At 41.0% G+C, this 17,604-nt stretch overlaps 1 protein-coding gene across 12 annotated transcripts in view; it reads right to left on the bottom strand.

Moving 5' to 3' along the window:
* Positions 1-17,604, bottom strand: part of DENND1A (DENN domain containing 1A) — a 497,055-nt gene that overhangs the window by 232,877 nt on the left and 246,574 nt on the right. For 11 of the 12 annotated variants that reach the window (XM_037164241.2, XM_037164477.2, XM_037164323.2 and 8 more), the window contains one exon: positions 9,965-10,075. The exons of the other annotated variant lie outside the window; for it this stretch is intronic. In XM_037164241.2, the coding sequence (XP_037020136.2) occupies positions 9,965-10,075 (111 nt within the window). The remainder of the gene's footprint in view (positions 1-9,964; positions 10,076-17,604) is intronic. 12 annotated transcript variants of the gene reach the window in all.

Raw genomic sequence — 17,604 nt, 5'->3', positions numbered from 1 at the left:
GAATAATTAGAGTAAGTTATTAACCAGAAAAAGAAGCTTTCATGCCGAGATTTGACACTTCAAAACATCAAAGCAACTGAAACTGCCTGAAAAAAGCCTTAGCTACCCGAAGCAGAGGTAGAAACAATAGTATGGGAAACTACAGTGTCAATAAGCTCTTAGTACCAAAAGTGAGGAGAGTGCAGACTTTTTTTTTTCCAAACTGATTTGAGAAAGAGAGAGAGTGAGAGTGAGAGTGAGAGTGAGAGTGAGAGAGAGAGAGAGAGAGAGAGAGAGAGAGAGAGAAAGGCAAAAATAAAAGTAGAAAGAGGGAAAGAGAGGGAGAGAAAGACAGATTTGTTGTCCCACTTATTGATGCATTCATCAATTGGTTTTTGTACGTGCCCTGACTGAGAAATCGTATCTGCTATCCTGGCTTATTGGGACGATGCCATACTGACTGAGCTACCTGGCCAGGGCCAGACTTTTCTTTAAGATGAAGAAAAAAAAACAGAAACTGGGGTCACTTAAATGCAGGGGCAGCCAGGTTCCACCCCTCCTACATCCTGTGCCAAGGCGATGTTATAAACCGATTGTGGTATCAGGACGTGGCCTGAGGGTCCCTCTGAACACATAACCATTGTCAGTGGATCCAAGTGGGCTCGCAGCAAGAAATCTATTTGCCACCTTAAGTCTAGTATAAGTGGGTATTTATATATTTTTGAAAATATTCCAAGATCCTAACTTATGCTTGACTAATTTACACTATTGCTTTAACGACTCACATTTTAAAAAATAACAAAGCAGAACTGAACATGGGATCATGAGTACCTGTCAGGTGCCTGTTAAGTAGCCATGTATGGAGAAGAAACTAAGGAGCCTTCAGGTGGTAGGAGTTACTAGATTTGAAGGCACAGGAAATGGGGGAAGAATCTCCACTGTAGAGTTTGTCAGGCAAACCCAACCTTAGAAAGTCACAGTAAACTTAGAAAGATAAAGCTGAGTACAGCCTCCACCATGACCATTTAACTTGGCATTTACTATCTGCCAAACACTGTTCTTTTTCTTTTTATTGTAGATTTTTTCTTTTTTTATTGTTGTTCACATACAGTTGTCTTTATTTCCCTCTCCACCACTTCACCCCACCCCAGCCATCCCCAACTTCCACCCTTGATCCCACCCCCCTTTGGCTTTGTCCATGTGCCCTCTATACGTGTTCCTTGACAACCCTTCCCCCTTTTAACCCCATTGTCCTTTCCCACCTCCCCTCTGATTACTGTCAATTTGTTCTTAATTTCAATGTCTCTGGTTATATTTTGCTTATGCCAAGTATTGTTCTAAGTCCTTTACATATACTTTACTCATTTACTCTTCACAGTTCTATAAGGTAGGTAGCATTACTGCTCCTATTTTACAGATGAGGAAACTGAGATTCCTAGGTATTACATACCTCATGCAGGGGTACAGAGCTAGTGGCAGAGCTAGGACATGAACCTAGGGAGTACAGCTCCAGAATCTGTTCTTAGCTCACAGGAGACTGCCTCTGGGCTATGACCTGTATTGATAGGATGATCACTGAGTATCTACTATGTGCACATGCCATGCCCTCAGGCAATTTACAATAGCCAGAGAAAGATCAAAATGCAAACAATCAACTTCAACACAAAAGTATTATGAAAGAGGTGTTATAATACAAGTTCAAATGTGTGTGAATATAAAGAAGGAACCATTAATTCTGCCTGGGGCAAGAATTAGGATTGCTTCTGAGATAGACAGACAGACAGACAGACAGACAAAGAGATAAAGACAGAGACACACACACACAGGCACATTAGACCAAAGCCTAGAAGGATGAAAATCAGAAGCTGTTAGTCCTCCTCCCCGGGAGGCCAGTCAGGTGGTAATGGTGGGTCAGAGAACAAATCAGCTTCTTAAGGCCATTCTAGCACTATGCAGTGATGACTCTGGAGACCAGAAGAAGAAACAAAGACTTAGTCAATGACTGTGTGACTAATGAGAAGTGGGTGGATATGAAAAGCCTCATTTGAGTTGCCATGACTATTTTCTGTTGCTTGGATTCATTCACCATCCACTATCACCAGTTACACTAATTACATCTTCAGAACTCTTCCAAGCTCTCTATTGTCCTCTTTGCTTCTTAAAGTCAAATAAGGGTTTATGCCTCTCAAAGGGAAGATTCAGAATCAGCATTTACTGAATGATTAGTATGTGCCCAGGAGTGGGCTATGTGCTATCATATCTATGACCATTGAATCCTTTCAACAACCCTGAGATGGGTTTTAAATCTATTTCAATTTTTACAGAAGAGGGCAGAGAGATTCAGAGAGGCCAAGTAAGTAGCCCAAAGGCCATGTGGCTAGGAATAACACAAGGGAGGATGAAGTACAAAGGTAGGAACTGAACAAAACCACCCTGACTTGAAGGCTGGTGGTCTCTCCTACAGCCTTGCTGTCCTTCATCTTGGGAAAAGATAACACCTGCAGGGCTGTTGAATCATCAAGCTGGTAGATTACACAGCTACCAAGCTAGCAGATGAGAATAAATGTGAATTTTCCTAAGATCTGTACTGACCCCTGACTGCATGGTCTAACCTCACATCATGCTACCTTGGCGCACCACAGTGACCAACCTTTCAGCCTGCACAAAACAGAGGACAAATGAGTCCTTGTTCTTACAGACTTAGCACATAGTACATGCTCAAATTTCTTTAATGAAATCCACAGAGATACCTGCCATTTTAGGGCTTTTCAAGTACATTAACATGTCAGTGACTTGAATATTACCTACTGCCCATTAGTATTGTTTTGGTAGAGACTTGATTAATAACAGTCACATAAAAATAAGCTATGAGTTTTATAACCTAAGGAATATGTAATTTATTTCACAAATTGACGACACTACTAAACAAACAAGCCTCTCTGCCATCTTCTTAATGCAATGGCTAAAAAGAAACATCATTTCTCTAGTCTATTTATACCCATGTACCCAAAGTTATACTGGTGGACTACATCAGCATCCAAAATTACTAAAGAGCTTAAATAGATTATATTTAGCTGTGTCCTGTTCTACAGTAGACAGTATCAAAATCAAAGCTCTCCCATAGAAAAATATGAAAACAAAGAATTTTTCAGTGTTGGTCTGTACTCATGGCTCCTAGACAAACTTAACCAGGCTCCATTATATAGTCTCAAAATGAGAATGAATCTAATGATAAAAACTAAAACAATGAAAGAATAAACACTGTTTTTGCTTTAGAGAACTGTCTAATCACAGTTTCTGAATCTGGCTATGTATCAATCATTTGGGGAACTTTAAAAATAGACATCCTGTGGTCCCCATGGATTAGCATTTGAGAATCACTAGAAATCCACATCCTGTGTCTAGTCCGAGAAGCTCGATGCTTGTTGAAGCAATGAGGAAACAAGGCAGCAGAGGAAGGTAAGGACTGATAGGGGACCATGGCTGCTGGAAGTCACAGCAGATTTTAAAATATCACCAACTAAATTGTTTATATTCTATATATTACAGTCTCCAGAACACCTCAAGGTTCTTCATTCTAGTTATAGTGTGACACAAACAAGAGAAAACCAATTCACCCATAATTAAATGAAGAACATAGTTCAAAAGCAGTTAATTGTATTTACATTTAAAAACCAGAGAAAAACCACATAAGTAAAACATACCAATCTTTCCTCCTACTTTCTGCCAATGAAGGTTCCATTCATTTATTTCTAACAGTTTTTAATATTCTCTGAGCCACAATAAAATTTTATGTGATGGAGATTAGAGAGGCTATGCTATTTGGAAGTTTGGCTGCAGAGTCTATATTTCATGCCACTTCATTACATTTTGTAAGGATTTCCCTCTTCACCACAAGGGTTAGTTTTCTTCTCACTTTGAATACTCTTCTTAGGTTGTTAGTGTGAACTAGGTTAATCTCTCTTTTTTAACATATAAAAGATGAACAAACAAAATGTTCAACTTATTTTATTTTTTAAATAGAACACTAAATTTAGTCTTAGAATTCTCTGTTTGGTAAGTTTCCAGTTACAAGGTCTTGGCTTCCCTTGAGCACAGTTTGAAACAAAATAATGCAGTTTGTTCCTCGGCTGGAACATGCAGAGTGGAGTGTGCAGGCAAAGAAGCCCTGGCTCTGGTCCAGTGTTTCAAACCTTCTTAAGCTGCCACTCTCATCTCTGCTTCAAGGGCTGCAGAGAGGCAAACAGGATTAGTTATTTCTAGTCCAGAACAGCTAGGAAGGCTCACACACATCATTCAGGTAGCCAAACCATTACACAGGATGGCATGGTCATGACCAGGTGGAGTACACCAGGAAAACGGTGGAAATGAAGCCAAATCAGAAAAACTCCCAAGTCCACAAACTGGCCCTTCTTAGGTCACGTGACGAGGTGGTGCTAAGACAGTGGAAGCTTTGGTAGGAGTGGGTGAAACAGGAAGGTTGGAAAGGAGCTGTCCCCTCATACCAACATTAAAGAATGTGCTCAGAACAGATCTAAGGGTACTGGTGGGAGACAGAACTAGCTCCCGCCACTCTCCTGGCTACTGTTGTCCACAGCCTGCTCCAGGCCCACACTCTCTGGGGCTATGGGTTAGAAAGAAACTGACAGGGAAAAGACACCAGTTTAGTTTCACCCATCCCTAAATGAGGTACTATCAGAAAAGTAATAATTCTTTTCTGAGTTATGGGTACTGCACAAATACTTAGGAGTACAGTTTCAATTAGGTCACAGGTAGCAAACACAAGGCCCACGGGCCAAATCCAGCCCTCCACCTTGTTTTATCTGGCCTGACACCTTGTTCCTACCCAGTGGCAGTGCAGAGCTCCTTGCCCCTAGTTAAGGAATAGTTCCATTTATACAGTCCTAAAATTACACTTGGCCCTCTGAAGGTAACTGCAAGGCCGATGTGGCCCCGGTGAAAATGGGTTTGACACCCCTGAATTATGTAACGGCCTTACCACTAAACTGGGCTTCTTTCCTGTTTTAAAAAGCATCTGCCAAATAAAACAAATATATGTTCCTTTAGGATATTCTCAGTTTTCAAAAGTTTTTGTGGTACCCCTAAATAATGGAAAGGGCAATTAGGGCCAAGATACACAGGGGCTGATGGGAACTGGTACGTGAACCCTGCAGCCACACTGAGTAGGGAAGATAGGCCTCAGGGACCCACCCAGGCTGTGCTCACTGCAGGGGACCGACACAGGTGGGGCAGGGAGACAGTGGAGGCCAACACCACAGAGAGAGAGAGAGAGCTGGATCTAAACAATGCTCAAGGAAAGAGGCTTCTGGCTAACAGAGTAAATGTGTCCATCAGAAATTCACACATTGGCCTTCTGTTTCCCTGGCACCAACAGTAGAGCCAGGCACGTACAAAGTGCTCACTAAATCTGAAAAAAGCTTAGATGTGCATTCAAAGGCAATGGCCAGGCTGACATTCTTTCTCTGATTTCAGATCCAGGGTCATCAGAATCATACCAAGAATTTTTCTTTGGGGATAAGTGTTAAAGGGAACATATGACAAATGGAGAGTTACCAAGGAGGCAGCATGAGGTAGTAAGAAGGAGCTTGGCTTAGAGCCAGGTGAAGTGAGTTTTAATTCTATCTATGCTGGTCACCTTAGACAAGGCACTTCAACTTTCCAAGTGCCAATATTCTGGTCTACAAAAGTCAATAAAGCTAACTACCTCCTAGCATTGCTGAAAGAGCTAATGGAAAAAAAATGTGGTTAGCACAGTGCTGGCACATAGTAGGTGGCTCAAAATGGTTCTCTTAAAAGAATTTTAAAGGGGTGTATGGGAATACTAGGCACTTCCCTTATAAATAGAGTATACATCTAAACAAACATGTTCTACACGCTTAGTCTGTGGATGCTGCCAGCATACCTCTTTGATAGTCTTAGAACTAAATATTTACAAACTACCCAAGAAAGTCCTGTACTAACTATACAGTCAGGACTTACCTTTACCCAAATGAGCATCCCTATCCATCACATTGGCTCAGACTATCTTTTCAGCTCTTTATGAGGATTCTCAAATTTTCTCAGTGGAATAGACATTCTTAACAATGTGTCTCTGGCCCTTGTGACAATCCACACACAAGGATTCCGACAGTAGTTTGAAAGGTGGCACCCAATAAACATGACCTGGTTCCCTAGGCGAGCACTTTGAAGGGGCTAAGATTCCTTTATATGTGTAATTCCTGGATGTCTCTCCCTTGTCTGAAGCCAAAGCCTCCCCTTCCCTGACACTGCATCATGATGACCTATTTGTATGTCTCCCACTCTCACCTAGGATATGACCTTGGGCAAGTTACTCCTTCATCTCTTTGATAGGCCATTCTGTAAAATGGGAATATTATTGATCTTCTAGGATTGCTGTTGGAATCACATATCATCTCTATACATCTCTGTAAAGGTCTTGTTTTAGACCTATCTGCTACCCATAAGAGTTATCAAAAAACAATATGAATTAAACTCAAGTTATGATAATCTAGAAGAAAAATGGGGCCTCTGTGCTAGAAGAAATCAGAGTGAAGTATTTACATTAGAGAACAAGATTTAGTAAGCCTTCCCTATTTATCATTTATAAAGGAAAACAATCAATATACATTAACTGAGCAAAGAAAACAAAACCTTACATTTTTCTTATACAGAATTATCACATTATTGACCGAGAAAGCCCGAAATAAGTATCACCTGACTCTGAACCAAACATTGCTGGGTTTGTTTCTATTGAAGCAGTCATTCTCACAGAAGACAGCATTCTAGAGTGTTCAACGGCTTTGATCTTTCAGCTGCTTAATGGAAGCATTAAGCTTCCATCTTTAAAAAAAGTAAGAAAAGCATGGTTTGTCGAGGTATGACAGGCCACATCTCGATTCGTCAAGAGACGGTCATCAGAAATCTCAGGCCAGAACAGCCTTTTACTCTGCCTCTCATCAAAAAGATAATAAAAAGCCACTAGTGAGGCTTTTTCCACTACTGAGGAAATAAAGGGCAACAATTATAAAACTTTTAAATTCTGAAACTGAAAAGGCCCAAAGGCTTGGCTTAAACTGATGTCTACTCAGCTACTTTGTCCCCAGAGAAACTGCACATAACTGGTCAGGATCCCGGTGACTGCACGTGAGAGCGAAGGAGAACCCCTTCCCCCTAAGAGGTTTCCAGCATCCATCAGTGAACTTCAGAACCCAGTTAAGAATCAACTGTTGGTTTAAAAAGAGCTTCTTTTTCTTTTTTTTTTAAGTCAAACTAATACATGTTTATAGCCTTAAACTCAAAACAAAAGCATGAAATACTCATACTGAAAAGCAGCAGTCCATCTCATGATGCCCCCACCCTTCATTCACAGTGATAACACACAGTATTTATCTTCTTATTTCTAAGTAACTATTTCTTTTTTAAAAAAGATTTTTATTTATTTATTTTTAGAGAGGAAGGAAAGACGGGAGGGAAGGAGGGAGAGAGGGAGGGAGGGAGACAGAGAGAGACAGAGAGAGAAACATCAATCGGCTTCTCATACTCTGACTGGGGACCAAGCCCACCACCCAGGCACGAGCCCTAACCAGGAGTTGAACCAGAGACCATTCGCTTTGCAGGATGATGCCCAGCCAACTGAGCCACACCAGTCAGGGCCAAGTAATTAATTTTTTATTTTAAATTTTAAACACATGACTCCCTATTATAGGTATTATTATAAACACATGTACACTATATGCCAGACTCTAACAGCTTTGCAGGTATTAATTCATTTTAATTTTACTTGACGTGAGGTCATCAGTGATCCGAACAAAACCTGTCTCAGTGGAGAGGTGGGGGCTAAATCCAGAGAACACTGAGGACAGAATGGGAAAGAGAGAGATAGTAAATAGAGGTAAGTCTTTTAAGGAAGTCTACCCTAAAAGGGAATGCAAGAATGGTGTAAAGGAGATGTAGGTCTAGGAAGTTTTGTTTTGTTCAGTTTGGGAGACACTATACCTTTTAGCAAGCTCATATGAATGCACCACTAAAGAAACCATAATGATGCAGGAAACAGGAACTCACTGCTGGAAGGATTCCTTAAGGTAGCAAGCAGGACACTTCAGTGTCGCCATCTCAACAAGGCCCTCCTTGGCCATCTATCTAAAATCGAGATTCCTGCCATCTCACTGTTCCCCATCCACTCTCACACTCTGCTTTATTTTACTCCTAGTTCTTACCATTAGGCTACTGGAAATACTACTATAAATATTATATATTTAACTTACCTTGTTCATTCAAGGTCTTCCCTAGTAGAATGTAAGCTTAATAAGGACAGAGATTTTTGCCTATTTTATCTACTGTTATATCCTCAGTGTCTACAACAGTGCCATGACAAATACTCATTGCATGAAGTCAGGTGGACAGCAGTGTGGGTGGCTCTAGAGAGGACAGTTCATGCACAGTGGAGAAGGTGGCACGGAAGAGGGGATGCAGGGCGTGCATAGGTGTGGCATAGGCTCCTGCCACTCTCCTCTGAGGGCTTCCATTAGATAAGTATAGAAATTTCACATTTGAAATCATTTTCCTTTAGACGTTCAAGACACACTTGACTTGTTTTTTGGTTTCTAAATTGTCACAGCAAAATGTGTGATTTTGATTCTTAGCCTTTGTACAAGGATTACTTTGTCTCTAAACTTGTATTGTAAAATTTCACAACAAATAGCTTAGTATCTTCTTTTTAACTTTTCAAAAATTCTGAAATATGTGTGCATGTACATACAAAAGTATGTATACCATATAAACAACTTTCAAAGGGAAAAAAATTTGAGACCCTGAAACCCAGCACCTAACTCGATGGTTGACAAACTACAGCCTAAAGGTCAGCTACAGCCTGACACCTACTTCTGAAAGTAAAGCTTTGCTGGAACAACAGCCATAGCCACTAGCTTACTGATTATAACCTACACGGTCAGAGTCTAGCAGTTGCAGCAGAGGCCATCTGGCGTACAGAGCCATATTTACTATTAGACCCTTTACAGAAATGTTTCCTGATCCCTCACCTAGCTGAAGACAAAAAAGTAATACTTTTGATGTCCCCTGTATGCCTTTCCCAACTATACTCTTTTCACTCTTTCTGAGGAGGCTACTACCTACAATTTGTGTTAATCATATCTTTTTTGCCCTGCTTGTAATTAATTTGTGTCCCTAAATAATGTACCACTTAGTTTTTCTTACCTGAATTTTATATGAATGAAATCATATAATCAAATTGTATGGTCTTCTATAGCTTGTTTCTTTTACTCAGAATTCTGTATTAGAGACCCAATCATACTGATAGTGTTCAGTTGCACTGATACAATATTCTATTATATGACTATACCAAAATGCATTAGTTCTCTGTGGATGATCATGTGGGTTCTTTACAGGTTTAAAACACAAAACACAAATGCAGCTATGAGTATGCTTTTACATGTATCCAACTATACATGACCAAGAAGTGTGTGGGGGGGGTGTACATGTGTACCCACACATACAATTCCACCCAGGAGTAGTCAAAAGCAGCCAAAAGATGTTCACTACAGTGTTATCTACTAAAGAATTAAGCTAAGAACAACTTAAATGGCCATCAAAAGAAGGAAGATTTAATAAGTTAGTATAATTTAGTAAATTAGTAAATTAAACACATCAGTATAATGGAATATAATACAGACATGTAAAAATGAAAAAGATGGAAGCTTATGTGGAAATATGCAAAGTGTTCATAACACAGGATCAAATAGAAAACCTAAACTGACTGTGAAACTGTGAAAATAAATGAAATGTGCATTGGCACTGTAAAAGAATATGAATAATTAATGAAAATGACATGTTACTATCTCGGGAGATTGTGGCTGATTTCTTTTTCTAAAATTTTCTTTCATCTTTCCAATGCAGCCTTTAATTGAAATAAAATCATTAAAAAGCCATCTCAAGGCTGCCTACTCACAGTGCTGAGTTTGCTGCAAATGATGAGTATCCGGCGTTCGTAGAGCATACTGGCGTACAGATGTAACATGTTGTTCACATCCACAGCCACAAAATATTCTGTCAGATTTCTCTAGGAGAAAGAAGAAGGGGAGGTTTGTGCCTTATTTTGTTGGTTCTTATTATGAGCAGTATCTAATAAAAGCATGAGAAACAGAAAATAATCAGAAAGTATACTCTCCTCTTTGGAAGAGACCTCGGAGATGAGGCAGTTTACAGCAATTACACCTGCGTGGTGATTACCGTTTACCACATGAGGTCATACAGAGAGCACTGTGCTGCTTTTCACAGAAGGTCCTGGAAGTAAACAAGACAGGAAGTCTACAACCTTACAAATGAGGGGAACCGAGGCTCAGAGAGATACGCCAAGACCAGAAAGTCTGATAAGCCATGAAGGCAGACTGCAGCTCAGACCTTCTGACCCCAGGGCCTGTGCCACACGTCTAAGCAAAAGAAAGCACCCAGGGACCGAGACACTCCTGGCACAGAGCCCGGTTCTGCCCAACAGACCCTACTACCCACAGAGGGCAGCGAGCTCCCCTCCTGTCACCACTGCCGGTGTCCCCTCCTCCACAGTTTACATTTTGAAATTTACAATTTCAGGTAGTTCACTCAAAAAGAAAAAAAAATCAAAGGCAAGTAGCAGCAAGTTGTGACAAAGCAGTGTTTTAACTAGCTTTTGTCTGTGGCCTGGGCTTCATTCCTTTAATTAGTACTGTAGATTGGTACTCTTCAGATTTCAGAAGAAATGTAATGTGTTTCATTTCTGCAACCCTTTCTATACCCACCTGACTTTAATAATACACATGAATATGCTAATTTCTTCAATGTTACAGCTTTTCAATGCCACACAATATAATCCTCTGAAAATGAAGGGGGTGGGGAAAGAACAGTATTGCTAGGGGTTGCAATTTATAATAATGAAACATCTATAACCCATAAATTCAAGTAAACCAGGTGGATTTTACATGCAAAATAGCATCAAGTACTTTTTGACAATATTATGTATGGGTTGGAAATAAAATGAGGCACTTATCTTACAATTTATTATTGTTTGATGGGAGAACCTGATTAACTGTCGACCTTTACAAATAAAGAGTGAATTAACAGCTCTATACACTGACTACCTACCAACTATCAAGTACTGTACCAGGTACTGTGTATGTATAATCTCATGTGATATTACCAGAAACCCAGCCAGGTATTACTCTTTCCAATATATAGATAAAGTCAGTCTGGGAGAAATCCAGTATCTGGTGGATCAGAATTTGGACTCAGATCCAACTCCATAGCCCACACACTTTCCCTTATATCACACTGCACCACTTAAGTACTTTAAACATCCACAAAATACAAAGCTTTACATGTGTTACTTTACTTAATCTTGAAACCATTCCTTGAACAGGTACTATTATTATCTCTGCATACAGAGGATAAAGGAGACTCAGAGAAAGTGAAGAATCTGACCATGGTTTGATAGTGGGTGGATGAGGCATCATTCAGTCGTGGGTGGGTTTGTCTTTAAACCCGTGCTCTTCCTTTGCACCACTAAAATAATAGGTAAAGTTGTATTTGGAAAAAGAAAGCACAGCATAGCAACAAAGAAGGATCAAAGCATGCCTAAAGAAAGAAAAATGTTCTGTTAAAAATTACTGTTATCCTCTTTACTGAGTTACCCTTATGTGCCAGACAATAGGCACTTTACCTCTTTTCTCTCTAATCTCAAAAACTCTGAGAAAGGCATTATCATCTCTATTTCACAGATGGAAAAACTGAGGTTCGGGAAGGTTAAGTAGTCTTCCAGAGGTCACCCAGCTGAAAAGAGCCATGTTTCAAAATCAGGTCTCCTGAACCCAAAACTTGCTTTAACCACTTGCTCTTAACAAACTTGGAAAGCAAAACAAAACAAAAAAGAAAAGCAGTCTGCATTCGTTAACAAGCTTATCTGTTGCCCAGTGGACTGAGGAGTGCTGAGTTAATGATGTCAGGGTGGGGTCTGTTTGGAAGACAGTGACATGGCAGAGCTCCTCTCACAAACAAAAATACAAGGCCCTCAGCTGAGCATTTCAGTAAAATGCTTTAACTGCTGATGAATTACATGAATTTTTCTTTTAGGAGAGGATGAAAGTAAAAAGAAAATAGAAATGAGGAGCTTAAAGAAGGCCAGAAAGCCCATTAGCACTTTTGACAGATCCAAAGATAACTCTGAAGCCACCAAAACGTGGCCTCAAGAGTCTGCCAAGAAGCTTCACGCTGGGTAGAAATATGTTACACAGCTTGCCGTCCAAATAAGGAGACACAGCGTCAGAGACAAATCCTGTGCCTTATTTTGGTGGGAGAAAAAAAAATCACAAGGATACTTTTGTGGATGGGGAAGGAGGGAACATCTATGAAACAAAAAACACCACTCAGTTGAGGTATAACCCCCAGGTCCAATAATCATGTTCCCTGAGATTTAGGTGCTTGTTCCAAAAACTCTATACAGGTATGTTAAAAATATGTAACATTTAGCCAAATTCTCTCTAAACTGTCATGTACTTTTTTTGGTATTTCTCATCCCATCTGTGCTGATTACGAAGATATTTGTGTCTAAACAGAAGCTGTCTTTCTTATCTGCCTCCTCCCCTGCCTTTCTTTCTGGGACCCCATGCCTAGGTGGGCGGGAGTGGTAGGAGTGGTGGCAGTCCTGGGCCCCTCGCTGGGCCATGGGAGCACCTGGGGGGCTGAGCAGGCCTTGGAAGCAGCTATAGGAGGGCACTTGCAGTTCCCACCCTGCTTCATCTCAGAAGAAAATCCCTTGGACAGAGGGGACTCCTTCCTCATGTCTTAAAAGCATCCAGCAGCTTAAGCCACACCAATCCTCAACTTCTTAGGCCTGCCCTATGGTTTCAAACCCTTGGCCTTTACATCTGCTGTTTTCTCTGCCTAGAATGTTCTCTTCCTTGAGGACCCACTTACTTTTCCAGACCTAGCTGAAATGTCACCTCCTCCTGGAAGGCTTCCTCGACTCATTTTAAAGTTCCCCTTTGTGTTTCCATAGCAATCTGTCTCCATCTTACAATGATTCAGTTACAAATATGTTTTTGTACCTAGACTCAGGTCCCTTTGGGAACAATGATGTATCCCATCATCTAGCAGTTTGATGAAGGAACAAATCCTGGAGTGGAGAAAGCACTGTCTGAAGACTACGGCTCTGTAGTTCGGGTGTAAGCAGAGTGGTGGAGGAGGAAACACACCAGCCTGGAAGAGTAACAGGTGGTGTATTAGGAGAAACATACATCTGACTTCAGAAAACCCGGGTCTGAGGTGGATGAAGTAATCTTACTGAGTAACAGTGAAGGGCCCACAGAAACAGAACTGACACTGGGGATTCCGAGTCACAGAAATAGCTGGGAAGTTTGGGTAAGGCCTTTCAAAGATACCTGTAGCTACCTTTACTAAAGTGTACAGAAACAGGTAGTTTATTCATCGGGTAATGGGCAGTCAGGAGAGACTGTACACAGAAGCAGCTGTTCATTTCACAGCCAGGCCAATACTATTTCTCAGATGGGGAAGACCAGAGGATAGGAACTGAGAATAAGAAGAGAAGGCCTCCATGACAAGTTGTCCTGGGTCAGGACTGCAGCCAGAACACACTGTGAGCTTACATTTATAAATGACACAAGGTATGCCACTCTCCCAGCACTTTGCTGCCAGTGGAATTGAGTCTTTAACTTTGCATTTCTGTCTCTATAACCAGCCAATCAACAAACACTTATTCAACTTCCACTGTTGAATAAGTACTATCCAGGGTACTGAGCTTAGCAGAGATGAACTAAACATGATCTCCATTTTCCAGGCACTTAGTCTGGATATGGAGGTGGCATGTGACCCAGAAACCCAGTGTACAAAGTACTGTGATACAGGTGACAGACATTCCAGGCTAAGAAGGGCAGATTCGACTCTGCTGGATGGATATGAGGAGAAGGCTGGGGAAGACTTGTCAGGGGAAAGGACATGTGGTCTGAGCCTCCCACCAGGAGTTCACTCAATGGGTAGAGGGAGAAGCACACTCCAGGCAAAGGGAAAGGCAGGGAGGACAGCACAGGGAGTGGGGCACGCTAGGGCAGGGGAGGTAGGCCAGGTCCTAAGGGAGTTGCTAAGGGGACATGGTACCATCACATTTGTGGTTCAGCAAAATCTTCCTACAGGTCCTGTGGGAGGTGCACAGGAGAGGGCGAGCAAGAGGCAGGGCAATCACTTAACAGCTACTGTCAGATTCTTGAAAAGAATGATTAAAACAAACAAACTATGCAGATGAAAGCTTTGGATATGGATATGGATGTGACAGATTTCTGTAAAGAGGAGTCACAGGACTTGACAATGAATTAGACTTGGGAAGTGGGGTGGGGAAGAAGAATCCGGACAAGTGCCAGACTTCCAGGTTATTGTGCACCACACCTGTCCACTTGCCCAAACAGTGTTTTCTTTAAAAACTATTTATTTATAGTCTATTTATTGAAGGATCAGTCCTCCTTCTAAAGAGCCACCCATCCTGTCAAACATGGTGTCTGTCTAGTGTCCTGGATTATAATGCCATCATGGCTACGCCTAAATAACCACCCCTTTCATTCCCTGACAATTACTTCTGTGTGTCTCCCCTGCTAGGAAAGGAAAACCTTGCTTAGAGGGACTATCTCCCAGTGCCCATGCTCAAAAGGACTCAGTGTTCTCAGTGCCATTGCGTTTTTAGGCTTAAGGATATTTTTTTAGTATTCATGGAGTTGAAGCATTACTTCAGTTACTTATATTGTTATGTCCTTCTGAGAGTTTTTCTATCTGCCTAGAAGGGACCATTCTATAGGTTGCAGAGCAGGGACACAAAGCTGACCACTACTCAGGCTAGAAAGGGCTCCATCCAAGGAAGGTCTCTGGTTAATAGGGACACAGCAGCCTGGAAGGTGAGTTTTAGAAGAGGCATGTGCAACACAAGCGCCTTAGGTTCTCCCAGTTTTGTTTCTCATCTCTACAAAGAAACAGTAGTGGAGGTCCCTTCTCTCTCTAACCCTCTGTGTCTCTAAATGCAGACAAAGAGGGAGGGAAGGCACCTGACAAAACCCCATTTCCCCCAGGAGAACCCCCATTATGACTGCTTGCTTCTAGCTGCCCCTGCTGGCTCCTGTGCCAACCCAGGTGGCTGGGGACTCCAGGCTCACTGTGATCCACACCCGGGGTTGGGAAGCAGGTGGGGTGGGTGTGGTGATGGGGAGGTGGAATGGGCCAATACTGTGGGGCTTAGAGAAAAAGCGTCTTAGGTTCAATACCTTCGGGAAATGAGATAATCCCCGAACCAAAGAACTGACTCTAAGCTGGGTACTCCTTGGAGCCTTCAGAACAGATGCTAGTCCACCCCACGGTCTGTCATTTTATTAGTCTTTGTAACTTCCAGCTTCAGACACAATATAGACGATAGAGACTTACTATACTGTGGAAGAGTTTCTAAGACAAGAGGCTTGGTTTTATTGCCTGAAATAACTCCTGCTCAGATTATTTTACCATAGTGTAAACCTTTAAAACCCTCAATTGACTTTTTTTAAAAGAAGAATTTAGGCTCCCTTAGTTGTGTGGGATTCTTAGAAGGGAATTATAAATTTGGATTCTAAAATAATCTGTCTGAGAAAGAAGCCCACAAACTCACATAAGCAATCAAATCAGAGGAGTATATTATAGGAAAGAAAGCAGAGTTTACTCCAAGGTCAACTTTTATCCCTTTGAGTGAGTGGAAAAACCATTAGAATAAACAATTACCTGATAACTCTGAAGAGCGACAATGGAATTCTCTATAATCTCAGTACTTAATAATAGGCCTTCTAATAACATTAAACTTTATTTTTGAAAGTCACGACGAGTTCATAAATCTTTCCTATATCATGGTGCATCTTCTGACAAAGTGGAGTCTGGGCAGTGTTATACATAACTGTCCATTCTAAATGCTTTCCTCGCATCATTAGCCACTTGGTATGACACTGGCCAGATAATTAAGACAGGTTTGTTTAATATTCCAAATGAAGGTCTATATGCTTACCCATTAATCAAAAGTATACTTCAAAACCTGGCCGCTAAAAAAATTCCTTCTTCAGCCAGTTTACAATTTAATTATTACTACATATCTGTTCATGATCTGTGACTTTTTTTAATGAAGGTCAACTGTTTAAAATTTATAAAGATTTATGCTCATTTAATTACAGCCTGTATAAAATTCACTCCTACAACTGTTATCTTGATAGATAGAGAAAACCCTGATGAGCAATTACGTTGTGATAGTTTTTCAGCAAAAAAGAAAATATTCTTAAAAAGAAATTGAAGAAATAACAAGAATTAACTTCAACAGGCATCTGAAAGTGAAAAAAATTAATTCTCTACGTTTGCTTTTTATTAATGTCTTGTGGGAAAAATAACCCCAAAACCAAGTGAAAGGAACTATTATTTTTCTTTCTCCCGAGGGTAGCTGCATTGCTCATTCAGTCATTCCATATATATATGGCATCAACTATGTTCTAGGTATAGTGCTAGTAACACAGATGCGGTGATTTTAAAAAATACTGGTCCCTATCCTCAGAAAGGAGAGATGATACTACACAAATATCCACATAATTAAGTACACTTATGATGAGTGATGGCTTTGAAAGGTATAGGGAGCCAGGGAGCCAGAGGCCCAGGACCCGGCAGCATCTCAGTGCTGGGGATCAGACTGACCCAAGTGTGAGTCTGGGTTTGAGCATTTACTGGCTGGGTGACTAGTGGCAACTTACTTCATGTCTCTGGGCTTCAAGTCCCCATCAAAGCTCTTCAGGGACACCAACCACACCTTAAGGCTGCTGTGAAGACTTCATGACACAACAAACAATGCCCAATCTGACCCACAGTGAGCATTAGCTCCTTTCTCTTTCTTCCGTTAACCTTTCTCTGGAGCTGTTCACAAGAATATGATTATCTAAAGACAGAATCAGGTTCCACATCCCAAAGTCCTTTTACCTTTTTCTTTGCTTATTCACTACAGTTCATTATGTTCTTTAGAGGAAATAATCAGTAAATGTTTACAGACACCTCCCATATTACAGGTCCTAGAGTCCTCGACTCCATTCCCTACACCATTGCCTACACCGAGCTTCAGAATTCTGGTGACAATAGTGCCTCCTGAGAGACTTCTGTGGGCAAATATACACTCCACAAAAGAAAAGCACTGGTTTTCACAACCAAGAATATCAGCAAAAACCTAAAAACACAAGCTGTAAGAAGGGATGCTCCCTAGCTCTCAACCACAACTCAAATCTCAGGAATTGTAGGAAAGCTGAGGAAAAAAGGAAGAGAAAAGGAACCCACAAAAGCAGCATCCCTGTTGCATGAGGCATTGAAGTTGGAACTTCACATTTAATACATTTGTTCCTCCCACTTTTATTTATTAGGTAAGAAATCCAATGCTCAGAGAATAGAAGTAGCCCCAGGTCCCAGAGTGGTGGAGCCCATTGTCTGGCTGTCTCCAAAACTCATGCTCTTTCCACTATGGCATAGTATACCATATTAATAACCCCAAGGTTATTGCTTGTTTCAATTTGCAATGCA

Source organism: Artibeus jamaicensis, unplaced genomic scaffold (assembly GCF_021234435.1).
Source record: "Artibeus jamaicensis isolate MK-2021 breed Jamaican fruit bat unplaced genomic scaffold, CSHL_Jam_final contig_471, whole genome shotgun sequence".
In the NCBI taxonomy this organism is placed as follows: domain Eukaryota; kingdom Metazoa; phylum Chordata; class Mammalia; order Chiroptera; family Phyllostomidae; genus Artibeus; species Artibeus jamaicensis.
This window is presented reverse-complemented; position numbering and strand designations above follow the sequence as displayed.